This window comes from Schistosoma mansoni, chromosome 5 (assembly GCF_000237925.1).
Source record: "Schistosoma mansoni strain Puerto Rico chromosome 5, complete genome".
NCBI classification, from domain to species: Eukaryota; Metazoa; Platyhelminthes; class Trematoda; order Strigeidida; family Schistosomatidae; genus Schistosoma; species Schistosoma mansoni.
The window spans coordinates 3,536,126-3,560,094 of NC_031499.1; the positions used below are offsets into that span (position 1 = coordinate 3,536,126).

A 23,969-nucleotide genomic window follows, 5' to 3' on the forward strand; every position below is an offset into this window, starting at 1 on the left:
TCATATATATTACGAGTTCACACGATATAACAATTTGTTATCGTTTTATAAAATAAGAATTCTTCATTATTTTAAGAGTTTCGAAGTGAATGATGATATTTTGTAAGTAATTAACATCTTTTTGTAATGAAATTCTATTACATTTATAAGATTTATGTACATGTAAATATGTCAAGAGATATAAGTATAAAAGTATAATAGAGAAAAAAAAAAAGGAAACTGGAAGACTCGTTTTGACTATAGTTCTTCTTTCTTCAAGAAAAAAAAATCATTCTCTCATGTTTTACATCAATAATTCAAAATACAATTAGAATTGAATACAGTTTGTAGAGAAATCATGTAGTTGAGAAATATTTAATGAATAGTATATACCATGGAATTCGCTGAGATTAATGATTCTCAGTTTCATTAGTAACAATATTTTGAAATTTTGGTGAAGTATTACCAGTAGTTATTGAAGATTGTCTATTCAATGGATTATTATTATTAGTTTTTATGTAAATTAATCGACTCCATGGTTGAATTTCACCACTTGTTAACCATAAATTCATTAGTGCACCAAACCATGCTATTCCAGCGGCTATACCAAAAACAATCATCCAATTGTGAATGCTTGACTGAAGCAGCGAGAGGAAGAGAGAGAAGAAAGAAGAAGTAGAAGGACAGTAATAGTGAATGTATAGTAAACGATTAATTACATAGAATGTTATAATCTTTGACAATGGAGCGACTAAGGCATTGGTGATCAGTGCAGTAGAAAAATCGATAAGGGATTAAATAACTTTACGACGATATCATACATTAGTATCATTTTGGAAACTACTAAAAACTAAATGGAACTGGTTATCTTTTTAGTTCTAGTATAGGACTTTCCAGAAGTGTTTACCTGAGAAGTTCTAAAGGATCGTAAAAAAACACTTCCAGAGATCACCACGAGTGCGTTACCATTTAGATCATTCATACATCTAAGTTCGTGATTTACTCTAGTTCCGACATAGATTTTTAAATTTCTAATGGATGGAAATATCTAATCATTTCGAGAATGAAGCGGTTATCGACAAGTGACATTGAACAATTATGATGTTATGTCATACAGTAAGTAGAGTGAAAGTTATGCACCGTTTCAAACCCAACCATTCAATGATATCATGTTCATTGTAAAACCTGAGGTTAAAAGGTTCGGTAATGACATCAAGCCATGATGAGTAGAAGTTACTGAGCAGTGATAGACTAATGCAATACAGATATTCAATCTCCTATTATTTAATACTTTTCTAAAATTCTATTATAGATAAGCAAGAAAATATTACTTTTTTAGCCTAGAGTAATCCTTTCATCGAATATAACGTAGCGTAAATGGTAATTAAACTTCAAGATAACATGTTAATGTATGTAATTATATTATCAGTCTCATTATTAATATTCTCCTTATATTACCTCTGACTGATGATTGTACCAGTGTGATTACTCAGATTCATACTATAACTATTGGTAACTCATGTCCAAATGCAGATTCGTATAATTGGTTTTTAGCTACACTTAACGTCTGAATGCTAGTTATACTACCTATTTGACCGAACCGAATTGTGCGGAGCCGAATTCGAACCTGTGACTGAAAAGTGAACACCTTAACCACTTATCTACCGCTTCACTTTAGATTTCCAATGAAAACTATGTCTGTTACGTACTGTGAAGTATTACAGTCATTATCATATTCTTAACGTTTGAACAATCAATTAGATAGAAGGGAAGGATCAAGACTGTCAAAAGTCTAATAATAACAATATTTACAGTTAATACATACTTTTCAAGTTTTAAAAATGACTAGAGTAAGTGACACTCAAATAAATAATTCTTCTACTTATAATTACCCGATGATACTCTGACCTCGTTTTCTCCATAATCCCATATCACTATTATATAACAAGGAATGAAAATGATGATAGTGATTAGTACATTGTATTTTTTTTTCACAGTAATGATCGGGTCTTCACCCCCTTATTTAAGTAAAATGAATTAAAAATACAGTGCAATTGAAATATACATTAGTTTAAATAATTAGCTTTTAGTAAAATGACTGACTTATCGATTTGAGACCGCACCACCTGACACTCTATACAAAGAATCGGGTAGTACCATATTTAGACTATACAAATCATTTTTTGCTAAAAGCTCAATGCATAAGCCGGAACTAGGTTCAGCATAAAAATAACAAATATTGCATATTTTTTCAAAAAAAGGTGATAAATACACTTACACTATTTCTTGTTACATAACCGATTACTAGTGGTCCAAAAATACCTGGCAGAGTAGCAGCAGTATTGGTTACTGAAATTATATTACCTGAAAATCAATCGACACAATACTCTTGCATAATACGGAAACGGCAAAGAAAATGTGTTTTTCTTTTTGTACACAAATCCTCATCATGTAAATATGAACAAATATGGTGAAACTATAATTTATGAAGGAACTTATGAAATCACAGGTATCAGGTTTTGGATTTTCATTCATTCATATAGTTAAATAAACTCCGCCTGTAGCACCTCCGGGGGTTACTGCCAGTCCCAAGCCCGGGTAAAGGAAGGAAGGGTTGGGCGACCCCATCCCGTAGAAAACCAACTCGCTAAAAAAAGCGCTAACCAGAAAAAAAAATTATTCATATAGTTAAATAGCAATTCAGTATTATAACTGATACCAGTTTATGATGAAAATCCTCACTTTAATTCCTAACCTTTAATTATAACTCGAAATTCTAACTCTAATTTATTGGCCTTCTTTGACTCTAGTAATTAGGTGAGTTGTTTGAAGGTCACTTTGGTGTTGCTCAAAGGTTTTTCATAAATTATAGTCTCACCACAAATATAATGGACTAGTTGAAGGTTGTTTTCAGAGAGAGAAAGAGTGTGTGTGCAAAGTTCTTTCGTAAAAATGTTTGAGTGGATATTTTGATATTTAACACTATGACAATGATACGATTTCTCATTTAATAATAATAAACAATAGATGAACTTAACTAATCTTAATGTTATTTAATTAGAAGGCAGTTTTAGGCTTGATAAATAAATTTTGTAACTTACATCATGGATCGATCTTAGTTAGATAGTTACTGAGAACCACAAAATACTAAATAGCTATTTCTTCCCAGTATGAGATTCGTCAGCAGTGACCAGAGATGACACCACACGGGGGGATCGAATCCGAGACCTATAGACCGTTCAGTGAGAGCTTTACATTAAGACCACTGAGTCAGCACAGAGTGGTTAAGATGTTTAACTTCAGTCGATTCGTGAAATAACGCAGACATATTTTAATGCCATTTGTAACTGACAAGCAATCAACATGATTGAACATCATCGGTTAATTAAGCTTAGTAGACCTTTCTGAATTACCTCTGGAATTTAGTCAATAGTGATCACAGGTTTATCATTAGAACAGAAGGCTTAAGGAGATTGTTGAATTCTGTGGCTTATGTAATCGTCTGTCTTTAATCAAAAAACAACTGAAGAATGAATGAATCAATAGTGAAGTCTCTTATACATTTGATTTCTATCCTCATTCAATTCATTCATGTTTCATATACTTATTCCAATCAATAGTCTATACAAACGTTATACTTATGTTACAGTTAGATGTTCTGTAGACAGTAGCGTCGATTCAGTTGAAAACATAACAATCTATTCAACTAACCATTAGTATTATCTTTAATACCTGTTAATTGTGCAGTTTATATGCATAATTCAATCTTGTAAAAAATTATCAGCAGACCGTATTGGATTACCACACACCATCTAACGATCACTGTCTTATCCATCACTACTAATAACAACTCTATAGTTTCTCATTATCATTCTCGCCACTCTAAATCTTGAAAACCTCTACTTTCATTCGATGAATTTTTGTAGTTATTCTGTGAAAATGAAATAATATACCGTTGAGATTACCATACAGAACACAATATTACTTCGACAAACAGCAAAAGCAGTACTGTGAGTGGATGTTGAAATTTGTAATTACTATTTTTTTTACTGAAACAGCTTTTTGCTCTTTTATAAAATGTCTATTGACCTGAGGTAAAAGCTGTGTTTTTAGCCAACTGAAGATTATTCCATGTGTGATATACTGATGATACTACCATCCGTTTTCATCTTTCTACACCTATAAACATATAAAATGTAAAAAAGGTGCATAATACCACTATTATTATATCGAAGATCGTTATGTGTGATCTCGTATAGGGTTTTGTATGTATATTACTATGAAACCCTTAGTCAGTCTCATCAATCCCTGGTTTCCAATGATTCTGTAACCAGTGATGAAAACTTCACCTTCCTTAAATTTCCCAACACAACAAAAATAAATTAACAGTAATATTCATCACAGATAGATTTTAGTTTGGGTACAAGTGAAAACTGAAAAGCAATAGATGATAGTTGTTTTGCTAAAGTTTTTAGGTTTCTCCAGAAGTACACACACACACACGAACACCTATGGAAGTAAACTAACTAACAAAAACCTCTCATCCTAAATAATTAGAACAAATGAGAAAAGTAAACTACCATTGTAAATTGGGGCTAAATCCAAAGCATTTGATCCATAACCAGACAAAGAAAATCCCATTAAACCAATTGTAACAGAGAATAAAACAATAGCAGCCATCCGATTACATCCAACTAGACTGACAGATATTAAACCTAAACCAAGGCCACCCAATGCTAGGTTGATAGAAACAAATGAAAATGAAAGAGGAGAGAAAAAGTTTAAAATGATCATTCAATAAATAGTTTTTATGATAATTATCACTTAATTAAGAGAAAATGAAATATTAATATCACTGATTTACACTAATTTACTTATCATTCTACTGAAAAAAGAAACGATAATTTGTTTGAACCGCTTTAGATATGACCAATCAGATAACTGTCATATCTTGATTTCGAACTTCTCCTCAGTAGTATACACAACTAAAACCCAGTCCTAAGTAGGATCAAATCAGATGTTATTGTAAGCATTATACCTATAGACCAAAAAGACAGAATCCAGTGAATCACATTCAATTGACTATTTACCTCGAAGGTCATTTTATCAATGAAGTGGATATTGAAGATAATGTCCATAATGATAATGAAAACTTTATAATTAAACCATTTAGCTTATTTGTGAAATACTGAACCTTACCCAGTCAAAATATGATTAAATTCACAGGTCTCGACAGCTCTTTCAGAAGGAACGTCAAAAGTAGTTATTTGTGAGTGAATGCCTCATAACTAACTAAACAATTACCATTGGTTAATAAAGAATGATAGCTGAATCTTATTATTAATCTTTTAAAGAGTACAAAGATCATATTAATTTGAATAGTTACTAACATTGGGATAAGTAATTACGTTCAGTTCCATTTTTCGGAACTGATCAACTGAATGTACATGCCTTCCATTGTTAATGTTTAAACTGAAACTAATGTATGGATTAAAGGAGGAAGAACATATTTGTAAAATCGCAGTGGATGGATTTGAAGTAAATCCAATGTTTTGTTCAGCAATCTGGTTCAAGGAAATATAATCAAACATTAAAATTATCGAATACAAATAGGTATCTGGTTCTTCAGTTAACTGTATACTAAATATGCCATCCAATCATATTAACAATGTTGAAAGTAAGTATTTGCTGTTGTGTGTATGAAACATATGATATGTAACGAGAAGTGTGTTAAGATAACAGACAGACTGTGTGTAAATGGATCTGAGGTGTGAGAAGAAATTTCATTGACTATTTATTGCCTCTGATCGGCAGACTTTTATGAAAACATACAATTTATTTGTATATGATATGAAGGAAATATGTCACAGCATGCATAAAATGAAGATGAATAAACAAAATAAAAAGGAAGGAATGCACATATGCCAATTAGAGACTGACCAATTGCAGTCCTAACACATCGATGGGAAGATTCAAACAAACAATACTAATTGAATTTAAACTTCATCCCATCGCACAAGCAAGTGGCTATCAGGACTCAGTGGCCGAGTGGATAACGCGATGGCGTTTGAAGTGAAAGGTACTGGGTTCGAGTCCCATAGTGAATATCAACTCTGATATGCAGATTCGTCCAGCTGACGAGTCCCGAATAGGACGGAACCGCGTGTCCTGGATACCACTTCTAGCCACTATCCATCTTTGCTTACAATGCTTGTGAATTTAGGCTATATTGAGGCAATACGCACAGTATGCACATATGCCAATAAGAGACTGACCAGTTGCAGTCCTAAAAACGTCAATGGGAAGATTCAAACAAACAATATCAAGTGAATTTGAAGAAATGAATGTTTGTGTCTGTTTTACTGTTCCGATTAATCATTCATCATATTCAGAAAATACAACTGATTAGAACAGTTAAATATAATTGCTGCTATTCATTTAATAAGTGATGTATTAAATAGAATAAGAAGATCAGGTTTACTTAATAATTATTAGTTGCCATGGAGCAACTAATTGTATTCCATTGCTCCTATTAATACTTTTTGGATTTGTCCAAATGTGTAGTGCTTGACTCAGTCAATCAAGTGTGGTAATTTCTGAATAGCAAAATACTAATGGTTGACATCAATGAGATGATTGTATTCCTATTTAACCAAAAGTTTCATAATTTCATCATCTGCAACAATTGATATAGCAAGCAACGAATTAACTGATTCGGTTGCAAATGACATATAAATCGATTATTTTTACTACATCTTGAGAAAGAATGCTTAGTTGTATGATATTGTACATATGTATTCATGCAATAAGTTGTTGGTCAATTGGTGTTAGATATCACTTAATCCAAATTATACAAATATGAGTGTTAATCTGATTATATGAGAAACCATATCAAATTCGTGTATTCAGATATGAGTTTGATTGATATTAAAGATTGAATGAAGTTATACAAACAATCTTCTTTTTCTCACTAAGTGTCGTCAGATTCGAAGTTTTCAATATCAAGCATAAGTTAATCAAGTAACTACGCAGACATAACAAGAGTATTATTTTTTTTAACAATCAGCAATTGATTCTCACTACCATCATCAACACAGGGTACAAGAAATGATTACTTACCTATGACATTATTTAATTTACGCACCGAAGTGGTAGATAAAAAGTGTTTAGCGATTAAAAAATCTGACAGATAGGCGGCAAGTAAACTGACAATAGATTGTGCAATATACGGAATAGATGACAGGAGACCATTCTATGTAAAAAAAATTTTTTGTTTTTTAAATAACGTAGACAAACAAGGGAAGAAAACGATGAATAAATTGATCTTTCCTTTTGCAAAAAATGAATAGGTGCAGCAAAACAATGCAAAATTAAACATAGTGTTAGAACAACCATCCTTTTTTCGGTGTCGAACAAAAGTTCAATATATAGCACCTCTAAGCGTTCTTCCATTTATTTAATATGTATCAGTGCTACATATAAAAGTGTAATTTTTATTGAAGATTTTATTTCAGTCATCTAAAGTTACCTACATATTGCTTTTACGAATACGCCACTGTAGCCTATCTTAACTTATCCGATGAAAAGAACTGATAAAGTGAAAGTTAGCGCACGAAATGAAATTCTCTGTGAAAACATTATGATTTTATATGCAGCATCCATATATCAAATAAATGGAAATAAGATAGATATTGTTATTCCCACCCAATGGATTGGAAGAAAACATTAGGCTCTTCGAGAAATGAAAAGAGCTTTTGCAAAGGGTTCGCAACTGAGCACTGAAGAAAGAAAAGTAATCGAACACGTTACAGATTACCCTACTGTTTTTTATGTACGAATATGGAAATCGATATCTTTAGCGCAGACGGAAACGTTACAGTCTAAAATTTCTCATCACCCAAAATCGTTTACAGCTATAATTAATACACCGGTATGGGACGTGGGACTGCCGTAAGTATGAGTTACATGTATACATAGAATAGACACATCAAAGACATATGCATTCTGCAGTAAACACATAGGCACACATTCATGCGGTCATAAGTATACGTTACATGTATGTAAAGAGTGCATAAATCAAGATTTATACATCCTACAGTTCATTACAAGCCTAGTCCCTACTAAACCGTCCACGTTAGCTCATGATTAGAGTTGACTGACTTTACGGCACGACTCATAGATGCGGGTCAGTCATTGCCCTGGAAGCAAGATATTGGCACAGATACTGAATATTTGGAAGCAGATACGCTACAAATTCATGGACAATTATCCTATCCCAATATAGCATAACCTTAACAAATAACAATCCACATTAAAAATCCCTTATCAAATTATTAACTAGTCTTCATTCCAAAAATGCTTGAGCAATTCTTTCCTATGGTATCATATCTCACTGGTGAGGATAACGCAAAGATTTCATTTCTTGAACAAGATGTTAACTATAAGCCCTGACTGCGAAATAAGATAGTTTGAAATGCATCAATGATTAAATCAAAGTTATTTATTTTAATACCATTCACAACTTCATTTTACAGATATTTAAATTCACAGCAAATAAAACATAGACTGAGGTTACGTCCAAAGTTTACAATATTTAATAAGTTTGTAGGATCCATTACTTACATCCACAAATCAGTTCATTTAGTGTATGAATGATGTATATTGAAGTGTGATTTTCATCAAAAATTCATTGAGAAGCGTCCGTTATAAACACTCCGCGAATAAGTATTTGGTTAACGGTATTTTTATACCACCCTCCTAGTAAACTTTAACTTAGTTCATCAAAGGTTAGCATACATTTTACCACTCACAAATTACCGTTTTTCTTTTAATTATGCATCTGTTACTCATTTCTGAATCACAAATGATCTAGTAAAGTACAGATTTTAATTTCCTGTTATAGTGTATTGTAGTTATGTAACTGATTTCATATTATCATGTGAGTTTTTGAGACAATAATAGAAGATAAATCGGTTGCCAGTTCACTTATTCTTATTAAGGATTTGTGTAAATACAAGAATCTGTGTGAACTAATACGCTTTTGGATATACTGTCAATGTTGCTGATCATCGGTTTTGTTGGTTAAGCGAAAGTCAAGAGTATTGTTAGTGTAGGTTAAACCCCTACATAGTTAACTTCAGTGATTCCATTTGACATCAACACACTTAGTAGGCATATGGAAATTGAGTTTGTAACTAAATATATAAATGTAAATTAAGACTTACTTCAGTCATACTGAATCCTAAGACCCGACACATATAAGTAGGCATAGATGTAATTAATGAATAAAAAGACCAATTGAAACAAACATGACAAATTAGAATTGACCAAACAGGAGCTGATTTAAATATTTGACCCCATGGAACTGGATTTTTATATAAAACTTTCGTTTCAACTGAAATGTTATCTAGACTAAAAAAGAGTAAATTTCACATCAAGGAAAAATCAAATTCAAAGATTATCATCAACCAAGTCATGATGAAATAGTATAAATATGAAAAGAAGGAATAACATGCTATTACCATATATATTTCCTGTCAAAAAGACTATATAACAGGCAATTTGTTTTCTTGAAAAGCAATCTTGAAGGATATATGTAACAGCCATTACATTGTCCAGGTTTAATTCAAGAGAGATTATTGACGTTTATTGTTTAATTTTCAATTTCGCAAAAATAAATTAAGTCCTTCGCCAGATAATTGAGTATGAGTTACACTCTAGGTATGAGGAATAATGGTGTTATCCAGTTACCTCGAGCCAATTAAGTAGAGCAGAATCTAGTCAGTTTAGGGGTTTTCTAGAAATTTTCGAACCTTGTGGTATAATTCGTGCATTGAAATTGGTTGCACAGCCATTGAAGACCAGGAAGTGCTGCACAGCTATATTGTCATACGATGGGACTCGTCAGTAGTGTGCACCCACAATTCTATCAGGGGTTGAACTCAGGACCATCTGGTCTCCAGGCCAGCTCATAATATTTAGACCACTGATCCGGCATTCCCTGGTTTAGATATCTAATATGAATTAATTCAAGATATTGCTAAACTATCTTCTAATATCATCGACAGTTTACTAACTTACACTAAACATGATCGAATCATATTCGCCACCGCTTCTCACAAGAATTATGAGAGTCACCTCTTGAACTTATTTACCAGTGAACGCAGGACTATTATTATCATAGAGGTTCCGTAGAGATACCAGGATGGTCGTTGACGTTCAGTACTAAAGAGTTTCATGCTAGGATGAAATAGCATAGCAAAGCTTCCTGGTTCTCAATGGTTATCTAAGGTTACTTCGTATTGTAAACTATAAAATACATATATGAGTATAGAAATGACTAATTATGTTTCATAAGGCGTCTTAATAAAATATGAACCATTCACATTTTGGAATTTATTCAGCCAGACAGATTAAGATTATGGTCACTTAATCAATAAGACAGTTCCAATCAAAAAAGGCTGATCTCCATTAAAGTTGGATAGTGGCTAACAATGAAACGCAGGATATGTATTTTGTTTTATTTGAGACTCACCAGTCGGAAATGCATGCATTACAGTCTTGATGGACACATTGGAACTTTAGCCCAATCTTAATAAAAGACCTTGTTTCAGAATGATAACACCGAGGGAATCCGTTTAGGATGTATATATATCGATAGGAACTGATCAGTTGCAGACCTTAATATCAACAATGAGGAGATAAAAGTCCTCATAAATGAAAATGTCTATGATTTAGTAATATACTCGTTCATTTAGCTCAGACAGAATTCATTGACGATGTGAACTGTTCTTATATATATTGATCTGGCTAGTTTACTTTCATTTCACAGAAAATCACATTCTAAACGGTTAATAACTTACCATGCTTAGCATGTTTTAAGTAACATTCAAGCCAATCAGAACCCAAATCCATTTTCAATATGAAGTCACCATCAATCAAATTAGTCTTCGAATATATAATCTTGAATACATGATGAAACTAGTGCCCAATTGAACATAAAGTCACATCCCTGGTAATGTTCAGTAATCCACCAAGTTGTTCAGTGGATCCTGGACTTTATTTGTAGTTTTCAGAATTCAGTTTACGCAAACACATCAATAAAACTCTTAGTCTTTACAGTTCTGAGATGTTCATCCGATGCTTAGAAAATTTTATCCCTCAGGGTTAGCCAGTAGGAATATCTACTATCATTAACTGATTTCAGGTATTTATTGATCACATGATTTATAAGAAGTGATTAGTTCTGTTTCAAATTAATATTCAGCAATCAGACACGCTGTCAGAACACATAACTGTCCGGTCGGTTAACTGAGTATAAACTACAAACTTTTTGTGTTATTCTTATATAAACCAGATGTTTGTGCACTCAGTTCTCTATGCTCGGCTCAGTTGTTATTGCTACTTCTAATTCTGTTGAAATTACTTGTTAAAGAACTGTAGAAAAAGGCAAATGTAACATGATTAAAAATAAATTGACCCAGCCTACTGTAAGTTTCCTAATATCTGCATCAGTAAACGAAGATTTAATGGAAATGAAGCGATTTTAAAGAAAACATTTTAATTTGTAAGTCTTATTTGTTGCAGACTAATCTCGGTCGGGACTCATCAGCAGTGAATACTCTTAACCCCTCCAGTGATCGAATCCGCGATCTTTTGGTTTACTGGCGAACGCTTAATCATTGGAACTACTGGTTCATTCATCAGTAATGTAATACTGACTTCAATCAATTTGTAATATTGTGTGGTGATAATTCAATGCATTAGTAACAACTGTTTCACTCTCAACACTTTTGAACATTTCTGACCAGTTGAGTATTTATTTTAGAACTTCAGTAACATCTTGAAGTCACTGGTGAACTGATTATTACAGTTCATTCGAGAGTGTTTAGTGTAGATTAGTTTTATTTGTAGGTTTGTTCGTTAAAGGCTGATCTCAATCAGTTCATTTGTAATTTACTTCAAGATGTCCCTGAAGTTTTAGTGAGAAGGCATAAATGGTAGAATTCAGTTATGTCGGGAGTAAAAGTTACGATTGTTGCGCAATTTATGACACATAAAAATTAATTAAAGTAAGAAAATACCTTCTTGAATCAGGTGGATTCACCATATCACTTGTCATTCTTCCCTATAAATAATAAAAGATGGATAAATAATTTTGTATTTCTTTAAATCATCATCGTAAACATCGCTTCGGCGGTACATATACTAAAATTGGAACGATACAGAGAAGATTTGCATGGCCCCTGCGCAAGGATGACACGCAAAATCGTGAAGCGTTCCATATTTTTTTGCCCCCAAATGCCCTGGTACGGCCGAGAGTGGGGAGAGTCTACTCTCCCTCTCGAAATGCTCTCACATGGCCAGCGAATATATAGCCTCTGCCAGGGAAGTCCTACTCACTGCCTTCTCGTGGCGGGGGTGTTGTTCACAAAAGTGAGAGGACGAAAAGCGAATGTCCGGCGCTTTAACCGGGTTGGTGGACACGGAGGGTCCACCTAGGGGAGTTGGAAAACCATGATTCCAAACCAATGGTGCACATGGGCTCCAGTATTCTGATGGAACGAATGGCGAATGAACCTGTTGTTGGTCAACGGCTACCATGGGACTGTATCTCCTCACGATGCTCCACTGCCTTGTGGATTAGATCTTTCGGTCAAAGGCTCCGGGTGTGGGCCCCTAAGAAAACCACCTGCTTCAGTTTGGGCACCTGGGCAGTATCACAGCCCTCAAGCAAATCGAATGAGATTTGTATGGCGCATATGTATGTAAACATCCAGATCAACTAAAAAAAATTCAAAATCGAATAGTCGTTAAAGGAATTTGTAGCTCAGACTGATGTATTTTATTGTTATGTTGAATTTTCCGAGCTTAATTATTTGATTGCTTTTTTGAATAACCATAATCAAAGGCGTTTACTACAAAAATGCAAGTGAACTTTTGAGAAATACTACTCAACTTTCCCAATCAGTTCATACTAATAAATAAGGTTAAGCTTAAAGATATTGTCAACATCATTTTCCCATGTCTAATTACGGTTATAGAAAGTGATGTATCATCGATAATATCAAAACATATAGACAACTAAGAGGACACATTTTAAAAGAATATCGAGATTGTGAACTGAGAAAACGCCGAAAATGCTACAGAATTTATAGAAGTATATCACTTTGAACAATGTTCAATTAATAAACATTTTCACACAAATTTAACTTTGCAAGGTATAAGGTGAAAGTTATAAGATTAACAGAATACTCTATAACAGTTCAACTGACGTAACCGCTACCTTGATGTGGTGGTTGAGCTTGGATATTGCGAAGAACTAGTTGAGTTATATTTACTGGAACTTTCATTCCTTTTGGTTGTACCTTGTCAGGAATGTTGGCTGGAGAACAGTAGGGTTTAAAGCAGTAAACTCATAGTCTGAAGGCGAACTCGCATTGTTGACTATACTCAGATGTGACGCCAGTAAAATGGTTTTCTTGGGTAATAAGCATGTGTATTAATGCTTCATTTAAACGAAAAGAAGGGGTTAGAAACGGCCAGCCCTAAAAATAGAACACTTCGCCTTTCCCAATGGATTCCTTCCTCTAATTTTAAAGCGTTACAAATAGGGAACTAACACATCCAAAACTGTTTACAAAAATACTATGTATGATCAAACTTGTACAGCTGTCCCTTGGAATGTGGAGTTACTTCCTCAGGTCATAGAGCTCACCCGTAACCCAGTTTTATTATATAGTACCTTACAAACAAGTATCTTTCTACACTGAGAAGGATTGGGAAACGAGAACCTCCCCTATACCTTTCATATCACTTAAAATTACCTTGTTACCCATTCTCAATGATTCCCTCAACTCGACTGGATTCTAAATTAGTGAATCAATGAAATGGCTAGACTATAATGGCGATATTAGACGTTGATGATCACTGATTCTAGATTATGGCTCTTCATAAAATGTAACCACACTGTACGAATATAAATAGGGTCCCAATAATAACACAATCTATGCACGCTTAACACTCATGAAAAAATTACCTAAAGACATAGCAAAATGGCTTAGATGTAGTTCAATGCTACTTTCAGTCACTTTGAAGCCCTTAGAATTATGAATTTACTCCATCCACTGACAAGTATTTAAACTCATGTCAGGTTGACCCTATTCTAGGTCTAATATTGGTTTAGTTTACTTGGGTTCACTGTTCCCAAGCTTTATACATTAAAGTTGGGTGATGACTATAAGTAGAATCTGTGATTTACATTTTGTCTAATTTGCAAATAACTAGACAGAAGTATCTGAATTTCATTGTTGATTTTCACCCCAATACTCAAATTCAGTAATTCACCAAGTTACTGAGTTCAGGTTAAAATATCGAGACTGATCAATCGCACTCATCAAAAATCGACATCAGGAAATTAAAAACCTTTACCAATTTATACAAAATCTATATCTAGATGAAGTTCAACTTACTGACTTGTTATCATTTTCAGAATTATTATGTACTGATGTTGATAAAATATATTGTTTCTCACTTGAACTAATCCATGGATGTTGATTAGGACTATTAAATACTAAAACAGTCCAGATTCCAGAGAAGACTACAGCGATTATACCATAAATATAATGAACATAAGGCCAATAGGAAATATACGTTGGAGTTGTTAAATCAGTCGAATGAACTAATCTTGGTTGTGAAATTACACCAGCCAATGATTGACCAATAACAGCACCAATTACTAAACCTTGAGAAAATTTTTTTGAATACAACTGGCTAACATTAAATCCAGGAGAGATATACAGTTAATATATGACAAATGGAAGTGAGTAAATTCTAAAAAATGTAACGTACTTACAAGTACGCTCTACCAACGAGCGTTAAGCAGAAACACCAGCTGCTACTGTGTAATTTTTAACTACTTAATACTTTTAAGTAGCTAAATTAAAACTTTAGAAAGTGGGAAGATTCAAACAAACAATGCTATATGAACTTAAACTTCATCCCATTGCACAAGTAAGTGGCTATCAGGAATCAGTAGGTGAGTGGATAATGCGATGGCGTTTGGAGCGAAAGGTACTGGGTTTGAATCCCATAGTGAACATTAACCCTGAGATGCAGATTCATCCAGGTGACGAGTACCAAATAGGACGAAGAGCGCGTCCTGGATACCACTTCTAGCCACTATCCATCTTTGCTTACAATGCTTGTGAATTAAGGCTATATCGGGGAAATACGCACAGTATACACATATGCAATAAGAGACTGATCAGTTTCAGTCCTAAACATCAATGGGAAGATTCAAACAAACGATGGGAGATGGACACATGGTGCTGTGAATTTACTGAAGTTAGACGTGTGTACTATCGGTAGCTAGCTCAGTGGTCTAAAGGTTAAGCTCCTGAATGTGTGACCGAGGGTTCTAGGTTTGATCCTCGAATGAGGTCGATGATGAGCATTGTCGAACTGTCCTATAATAGCGCAGAACAGCTCCCTACTCTAACTGAGATCAGTCCGCGATGTAAGCTATGGAAATTTTGTCATCTCCATAAACCAACCTACACTAACAAAATTCATCATTGGAGAGAATTTAACACTGATCAATCTTAAACGTTTCAAAATATTTCGTATTTATGGTAATACACTTGACACATCTTCATTTCCACCATTCAAAAAACTCCTGATTGTATTTAGAAATCAGGTATTTTATTTACGTCATATTTTCACGTTTTGTCTCTTGTTCGTTCCCTGTGGTTTCAGAAACAAATGACGTACTCGTAGAACGACGACTCTTCTCAGCTTTCTGACCAGGTGTCAGCCTAATTGGAGACAGCTTTTGGAAATAATTTTCTTTTGCTTGAATCGTACGTACAGAGGATTTTTCCAAACCCAGTTCTTTAGTGTTTATCTAGGCAGTGAGTTAGTGATCTTCAAACAAAGAAGACAGGACATGCTGGATGTTTTCACAAATACCGAAGTTTAAAAGTCAGTTCACACTTGTAATGGATACATTACGTAAGCACCTCTAAATATTTTTTGTTTGTTTGCTTATTAACCCTGAAGTATATTAGGTTTTCTATTTTGGTGCATAATTCCTGTACAAATTATAAAATTGATAATAATCAGAATTGTTTAACACTACAAATAGCGTTATTGTAACCGTGTATCTGATCCACAGAATATAATAAAAGAAGTCATGACAGGTATAGTTTAAGCATTTTGGATGAGATCGCAACAGATGATAGTTGCGTGGTACCACGAGTTGACTAAAGTTAGTAATGTAAATCACTGAGTGTATAGTCGGTAGTTAATAAGTAAACAACTTCCTGTAAACCATGAACATCTTAGGTATGATCTGTGATGAATTAATCATCGCGATGTAGTGAGAACGAAACAGATATCTGGTCCCACGTAATTTTCAATAGCTCATGAACTGAACTACAAATTGCGCATTTCCTACAAATCGCCTACATTGATAATCATAGGAATAATAATAAAACGGTGACTTATAATAATTTACAATCTAGTAATGTAAAATAAACTCTTTTCTCTACAATACTATATTTAAACACAATTCAGGAGTATATGAAGCAAATGAAAATGACTTATTAAATGTTGTGGAAAAATAAAAACATGATTGAATAAAATCATCAAACCTGAGAAAACGAATGTGGTAAATCGACTTTTTTCACTTGGTGGTGACCAATTTCCAACTAAACACCCTGTATTCGGCATCACTACACCCTTTTTTTCGGAATAAAAATGAAGTAAACAAAATGAAATGAAAAGATAAATAAACTAATGACCTTATGGAGCTGGATATTGCATATAATTGGTGGATCACCAAGTAATAATGATCAATATTATATTTGCCTAGTCACTTTACGTAGCTGGTCAAATTCTGTCGACAAATTCCGGTATGATCACTGGTTTGAGTGACTAGATATCAAGTAAACTATGTTGAGAGACTAGGTTGGTCAATCGGAAACATAACTGACCGAAAGGTAGTCATTCAGTTGTGGAGTGAATAGCTCAGTAGTAGTGTCTCAGATTGTAAGGCTGGTGGATTCGATTTCTACAGAGGATATCAGTTCTCCTTAGACTATAGGCACACCTTGCTGACGAATTCTAGCTAGCACGACACATAAGCCCAGCATGATTCCATCCTGACTACTTCGAACCACCTAACAGGTATCAGTTTATTTGGAACGTTTGTTATGAATCAGTATAGTCTAGTCGTATATATTACACCCATGTAGCAGAAGATGATAAATAGGTTTTTTTTGGAAAATAGGTTATTTCACTTTAAGACAAACCTGGATATTTATTAGACGAAGAGTTTTTAAAAACAAATTTGATCATAGACTGTTTGGATTAGCTGGAAGACCACTGTACAACTGGCAATTATTTTCTCCTAGTTCGAGATAATGACCTGAAACAGGATTATACATATAGGACTCAAAATTTTTGTAACAAAGACGAGTTAGAGTCCAATGATTTGCATTTCCAAGTTTAATAATTTATGGTAATACCACTATTCAATGTGATTTAAAGATACCTAAATGCATCGCTCAATCAACACTTGGTTAGCTCTACAATTCTGTTATATATTAGTTATTGTTACATCTCTATGGCAATAATGAATAAATACGAATAAGAAAGAGGAGAGACAGAAAATATACTTGAATCAGATCAGAAATAAGAATATCAAAATGACTAGTCTATGGTATTCTGTTATACTGCGCGTAAGGATATTACTCATAAGCTATTCGGGTCAAGTTATAATATGGACATGAATTTTCGATTAGACTTTCAGAAAATTACATCAGAAGATGTGTATAATATTCTCCTATACAAGTGATAGATATTATCAATGAAAATAAGAAACATATATGTATATTTACATGTTAATGTAAACAGTAGAACTGTAAGAAAATTATATGGAACTCAGTGGTGAATCGTAAAACTCCATTAGCTGAAATTAATTTGAGATGTGCTATAGATAATTGTGATGATTTGAAGTGAACAAACGGTGAGACTATAACTTTTGGACAAATCAAACCAATTCAAGATAGGCTTGGGTTTTGAAGCAAAATTCATCTATTCATATTGTTAAATAGCATTTTGAGATTATCGATAATGTCAGTTCGTGATGAAAACTGTAACCCTAATTCATAAACTTAAATTCTAACAAAAAAATGCCGATTCTGATTTCTCACACTAACTTACAACCCTCTTTAGGCCCTAATAAGTTGGTGAATTTTATCAAGATTACATTGGTGTCACTCAAAGGTTGTCCATGAATTACAGTTTCACCAGAGAAATCTTGTTTTATGTCTCAAGTTGTTACTAACTGTTTGCTCGCCTCTAATGTGAGTAACCTTCAAAAAGTTAGATATTTTCCATATTTCATTATCTGTAGCACCAATTACAGCATAGAAATAAATAGAGAGAGAAAATAGTAAACATATTTTACCGAGCAGTTTGTCAATTTAAACAAAGAACACAATGAATTTGACAAGATAAACAAATCTAAATAAAATTGGCATTCAAAATAAAACATCCGTCTATTTTCATATAAACAAAATTGAATGTGACTGGAATACATTTTTCAAGAGTTTAACCTTTAAATTGAATAAAAATAATGATCATAACACTTATTATTATTATCTTGACGAACATCCGCAAAAATTCAAATGAAATCCAGTAAACATGAATGACAAATGTGGCAGATTTCTAAATCATAATCATACACACACACACACACACTAGGAGGGATATGGATAAAACAACTAATCCTCATGACGTGTTTTGCAGCGTCTGAACATAATATCCAGTAATATAAATAAATATTAACCAAGAAATATTCGACTAAAGATCAAAGATGGATAGAAGGAGTTCAACAATTCTAATTTAATTATGACGCTTGTGAAACGGTTAGCGCCTTGAATAATTCCGATAGTTATTATGTGATGTAACTGCGATAATCACGTGGGTATAATTAATATGGATTAAGTAACTAACAGCACACACATTGTGAATGATCAGTAGTTTATTTGACACAATTTAAAGCTGACTAGTGTAGATTAGGTAGAAGGTTACAATACATAACATAATGCAATGACTAGCTTACATGGTTCACCACTTCATACGTAGGCAAAACAAGAATTACGTTCAGGTAGTATTAATGTAAAAAATAATGTTAGATGGTTGGTGGTAATCAAAAAAAACATCCTGTTTCATGTCAGTTTCATCCAAATCATCACTCATCAGTAAAGTCGTATCTTCAAGAATACGAATGATTGAATAACACCCGATATAAATGAGAAATCTGCAATGATTTTTTGAATAAAGTGAATGAAAATAGTATTCTAGAGTGTTCAAACAAGTGGTTTCTTGAGCGAAATTGTAACCAAAGCTAAGGTTAATTACAAGAGTTTTCTGAAATTAGTTGACCAGATTGTACTGATATATGGGGATTCATGAATTAATGAATGCTTTGAGAGAGCTGGAAGGAATACGCAGTTGACGATTCCCGAATAAAATGAAATATTTATCCTGGTATTAACTGTTTGGCCAGTATTGACACTATGTAGTCCATTTAGTAAATATGCGAGATGAGTTTTTTTTAAAACATTTAATGAGCATTAATCTTTTTTCCTTCCCATTTTCTCAAAATACTCTTCATTTGTGATAACATACTTGTTATACTTGTGTTCCCATGGTTCAAAATGTCGATGGAACTCTTCAAATATCAGCTTCTTCAGCTACCTTGTTTTTTCACATTTCGCTAGTATTGCAGACAAAGGCAATTTTTTCCAAATTTTACTCATCACTAATTATTACGAAGTCGCAAAACATCACACATGTTCGGTGTTATTGTCAACTTGGTTAAATCATCTTTTACAACATTTACGGAAACTCTTGATTCATTTAGGAAGAAAGTATTTTCCTCAATTAGTTATCTCACCAAACAGCAGTTAACATCTTATAAATTTTCTTAGAGTTTTTGACAGGCTTCACTGAAAACTAATAAATCAGTCTGTGTATTTATTGAACAAACCATGTATGCAGCTAGATTTTGAAGATGGTAATCTTGAGTGTTAAAAATGGTGTATGGATGTTTTTTTCTTTCAGGCTGTCTACAACTTGAAAAGATATTTCCTCTTGATATATGTGTAAAACAAACTGAGCTGTAGATGACTTTGACGAACTGAGGAGGAAACCCCGCCAACCAAGGAGAAAATACTTGATGTCATGCATACACAGCTTTTAAGAGGGCAGATTTGGATGTATAACTCTGTACTTTCGAAGCCTGACTACAGACAATGAAAATTTGTAGGATGAGATGAAGTGTACTATTTTTAGGGATGACATTTTTTCAAAAGCAGCAGTACTGCAGATGCCGGTTGTCTAAGAAAAACACCTTATTGCTGTCACAACTCAGTACAACCAGCAATGCGACTTAAACCTCAGAATATCAGTTTCCTGCATTTGATCATGCTGATCTGCCTAACAAGATAGTATCTAGAAGAACATATACTCCAACCAATATAACTCGAATAAGTCTTCAAAATATACAAGCTTGATCACCAAATAATAGTAGCAGTTATTATCAACCACTATTTTCAATAGGAAATAGTAAATCATCATTAAAAAAACACAAAATTTAAGAACCAAAAATGTCATGGAAATAAAAACAAACAAACAAACGAACAAGAATCATTCAATTGTTGTCATGATCTATTGAAATATGATTATCAATTATGGTTATGAGATTTATAAATCCTTTTTCTTAAAAGAAAAAAAAAACAAAGCTAACAAATCCAATTGAAACATTGAACTACACTGAATGATATTTTTTTCAATCATGTATATTCAATGTTCAATAAAATCTTGGTTTTACGAAATTGTCTCATAGAAATTAATGAACATCTATGTAGCGTGATTTTTGTAAAATAATAATAATAATAAGGAATCATTTACATAATAAATAATGAACATCAAACAAATCGTTTTTTCTCTCAGGTCTCTTTATCTTCTCTTTATCAATGATAAATATGATTGTTTAAATATAGTGTTTTTTTAGAATTTAATACTGTTTGAATTTAATCAGAATTACCTTTTAGGCTAAGAATGGGAAATAGTAGAGATTTATCTTATTCATAGTAAAATGATATTTAATGGGAATGTGATTAGTGTAACCAGTTATCAGACATGTATGTATGTTGTATGAAAACTGTAGATACTGGTGAACTGATTGACGATGTGATGAGTCTTCGTAGAATGAGGTGGTTGGAATACGTGTGATGTATCCTTAACAGCTGCCTACATCGATGAGTGTTATTTACTGATGTAGTAGAAGGTTAGAAGAATGATAGTGTAGTGGACAGAACACTGGTTGGGACAATCGAATGTATATAAGCAAAAATTACAGACTATCTCAGAAAATTCTGATAACCATACAATGAACAGTTAATTTGCAAATTAACAACCAATTGTCTCAATCTTCACTGTTTCTTCTCTTATTCCATTGTTCATGCATTTTCCTATCGGTTGCGCTTCATTTCAGTTCTTTCCTCATCGGTCTTCTGCCAAAATGCATTCTATGTCTGACCACTGCCATATACTACTTATATAGATATAAGTAGACCACACCACAATAGGAATAACTAAGTTATAACATGACAGCTCATGAAGTCACTAACTATTGGTATCAATCATGTTGGCCGATACAGAATACATGGTTGGAGTCCGCATAATTAATGCGATCGGAAGTTAAAAACCTTGGGTAATATGAATCAGAATCTTCCATAACAGGACATGCATATTCACTCTTTATCTTTCTCTAAATCTTGAGTTTCAGTATTTCTTCATATACACCTTTTTATACTGTTTCTTCGTACCATATTTTCAGTGCTCAATGTTTCGAATTATTATTGAAACTATATTATTGTGATTCTACTAGCATAACATAGTAACTTTTACCAACGTATACCTGTGGCTGGCTCAACGGTTATTGCGACTGACACCCACCAAACTAAATAGATATATATGTCGTTAGCATTTTGACATATGGTAAAGAGGACGAATCCAAGAAATTTCTTTTCATTTAGTCTCGGTTAAGCAAAGGATAGGTAAGAGTGATTGAAAGTTCTATCCTCGTTCACGTGGTGGAAACAGGTCATCAAGTGACTTCAATAAAGGGCCGTACAATGCTTCCAGGTTTTTGTTGGTGGTCTAACTTAGATCGGTTCATGATTTAAATATGAATTAAACAAATTCCAGACTCCTGTACTGATAATTATCATGTGCTCACTAGTAACTAGCTTCGAGAGATGATTCATAGTTTAGTAAATAAAGAATATGTACTTAACAAATTGTTTTGATAATAAGTTTGTTTTAAAAAAGAAATTTTCAAATCTCGCGAGGCGGGATCGTGGATGTGCACTGCCACTGAGGAGTCCCATAATAGGATGAAACGGCCGTCCAGTGCTTTCAGGTTTTCCATGGTGGTCTAGCTTCAATTGACTCATGAGTTCAACTATGAAAAATACTGAAATCTCCACAAGACTCCTTCAAATTTTCTTTCCTGGGAATTTGTTTTATTTATAAATGGGAAATTGTGAATTTCACATTGATTCATCGTTGAGAATAACAAATTAATGTTTAATTATCTACTTACACTCTACATCTCAGTAAAAAAACACCTATAGGCGCTTTCCGTTTGTGATTTTCAATAGGAATAAACTACGATACTTAACGCATAATAGCGTTTATTTTATCTACGATATGTATATACATATTTCTCGAATTACTTGTAATTTTGTTTTGAAATATGAAACTAGAATCGGTAATTATTCATGCTGTTATAGAGATAGTAGATTGTTCAAAAAAGATTAATTGATTTGAGAGTGTTTTTTTTTTAATCATGAAATGGATAACAGCTAGATGAAAGTCTTTTTTAAAAATAAAAAAACTGGAAAGTAGTTGGCAAGAGTTTTTTTGATTCCATTTTGATCAACAAATCATTATCAGGAAACAAATACACAATCAGTATTGATTAAGAAAACAAAAAAGGGTCTCTAAGTCTTGAACAGGAATAACGATAATAATCAGTTAGTGTTTTATAAGAAATTTGAATGAAATTACTGTATTCGGCAGAGTATGGATCGAATTTGATCGGTACTGAAAGGATTAGGCAAACACAAAACTGGTTATTGTTGAGTGATCAATCAATTGTAAATACCTCAGTGGTATAAGAGGTCAGTTGTAACGCGAATAGCTTATTGGTAATATTTTGCACTATAGGTTTGAATCCAAAATTGTAGGTATGCTTTCCTGACAAGTATCATCTAGTATGAAACCTAGATTGAGTAGGATTTGTTGTCAACCACCAAGCATTTCAATAATTATCTCTTCATCTCTCTGTATGAATGATGAAAACTAGCCTTTTATACTCGTGTCTTCGTATCAAATGAATAATTTTTATTTCAAAAAAAATTAACCTAACGATAAGTTTCATGAGTAATGGATATCAAAATTCAAGTGCCCATTTTGAGTTACTCATAAACAACGTTGGGTCTGTTACAATATGCCAGAATCAAATTAACACAATAAGATGAACTTATCAATATGACTAGAATTCAACTTTAAAGAACAAACATTCTTTGAAAAAAATTTTAAGCAAATATATCTATCTTACTTCGATGACAAACATGAATGACTATGTGTAAGTGTATAAGGGGTTTCTTTCATTGTAACCAAGCAAAAGAGAACTGAAAACTTTTGTTATACTAAACAGTGAAAATTAGCATATAATACAAGTTCTTTTATGAAACCAATTTATAATCAGTAATCTTATCAATCATTTAGCCAATTAATCAAATGATTAATTCTAATAAAAAAGTGCTTAATAATTTACCTGAAGAAGACCTTGTATAACACGTAAAGTAATTAATAATTCAGCACGAATACGTGCTGCAGTTGGTATA

General features: G+C 33.0%; 1 protein-coding gene across 1 annotated transcript in view; it reads right to left on the minus strand.

Moving 5' to 3' along the window:
- Positions 1-389: 389 nt before the first annotated feature.
- The window catches only part of Smp_160160 (putative sialin (solute carrier family 17 member 5) (sodium/sialic acid cotransporter) (ast) (membrane glycoprotein hp59)), a gene marked incomplete at both ends in the record, with an annotated part of 41,030 nt that continues 17,450 nt past the window's right edge, over positions 390-23,969 (minus strand). The window contains 8 exons of the mRNA XM_018797662.1: positions 390-617; positions 2,258-2,343; positions 4,560-4,715; positions 7,099-7,231; positions 9,204-9,343; positions 14,447-14,722; positions 16,632-16,719; positions 23,900-23,955. Coding sequence (XP_018652682.1) covers positions 390-617; positions 2,258-2,343; positions 4,560-4,715; positions 7,099-7,231; positions 9,204-9,343; positions 14,447-14,722; positions 16,632-16,719; positions 23,900-23,955 — 1,163 coding nt within the window. The remainder of the gene's footprint in view (positions 618-2,257; positions 2,344-4,559; positions 4,716-7,098; positions 7,232-9,203; positions 9,344-14,446; positions 14,723-16,631; positions 16,720-23,899; positions 23,956-23,969) is intronic.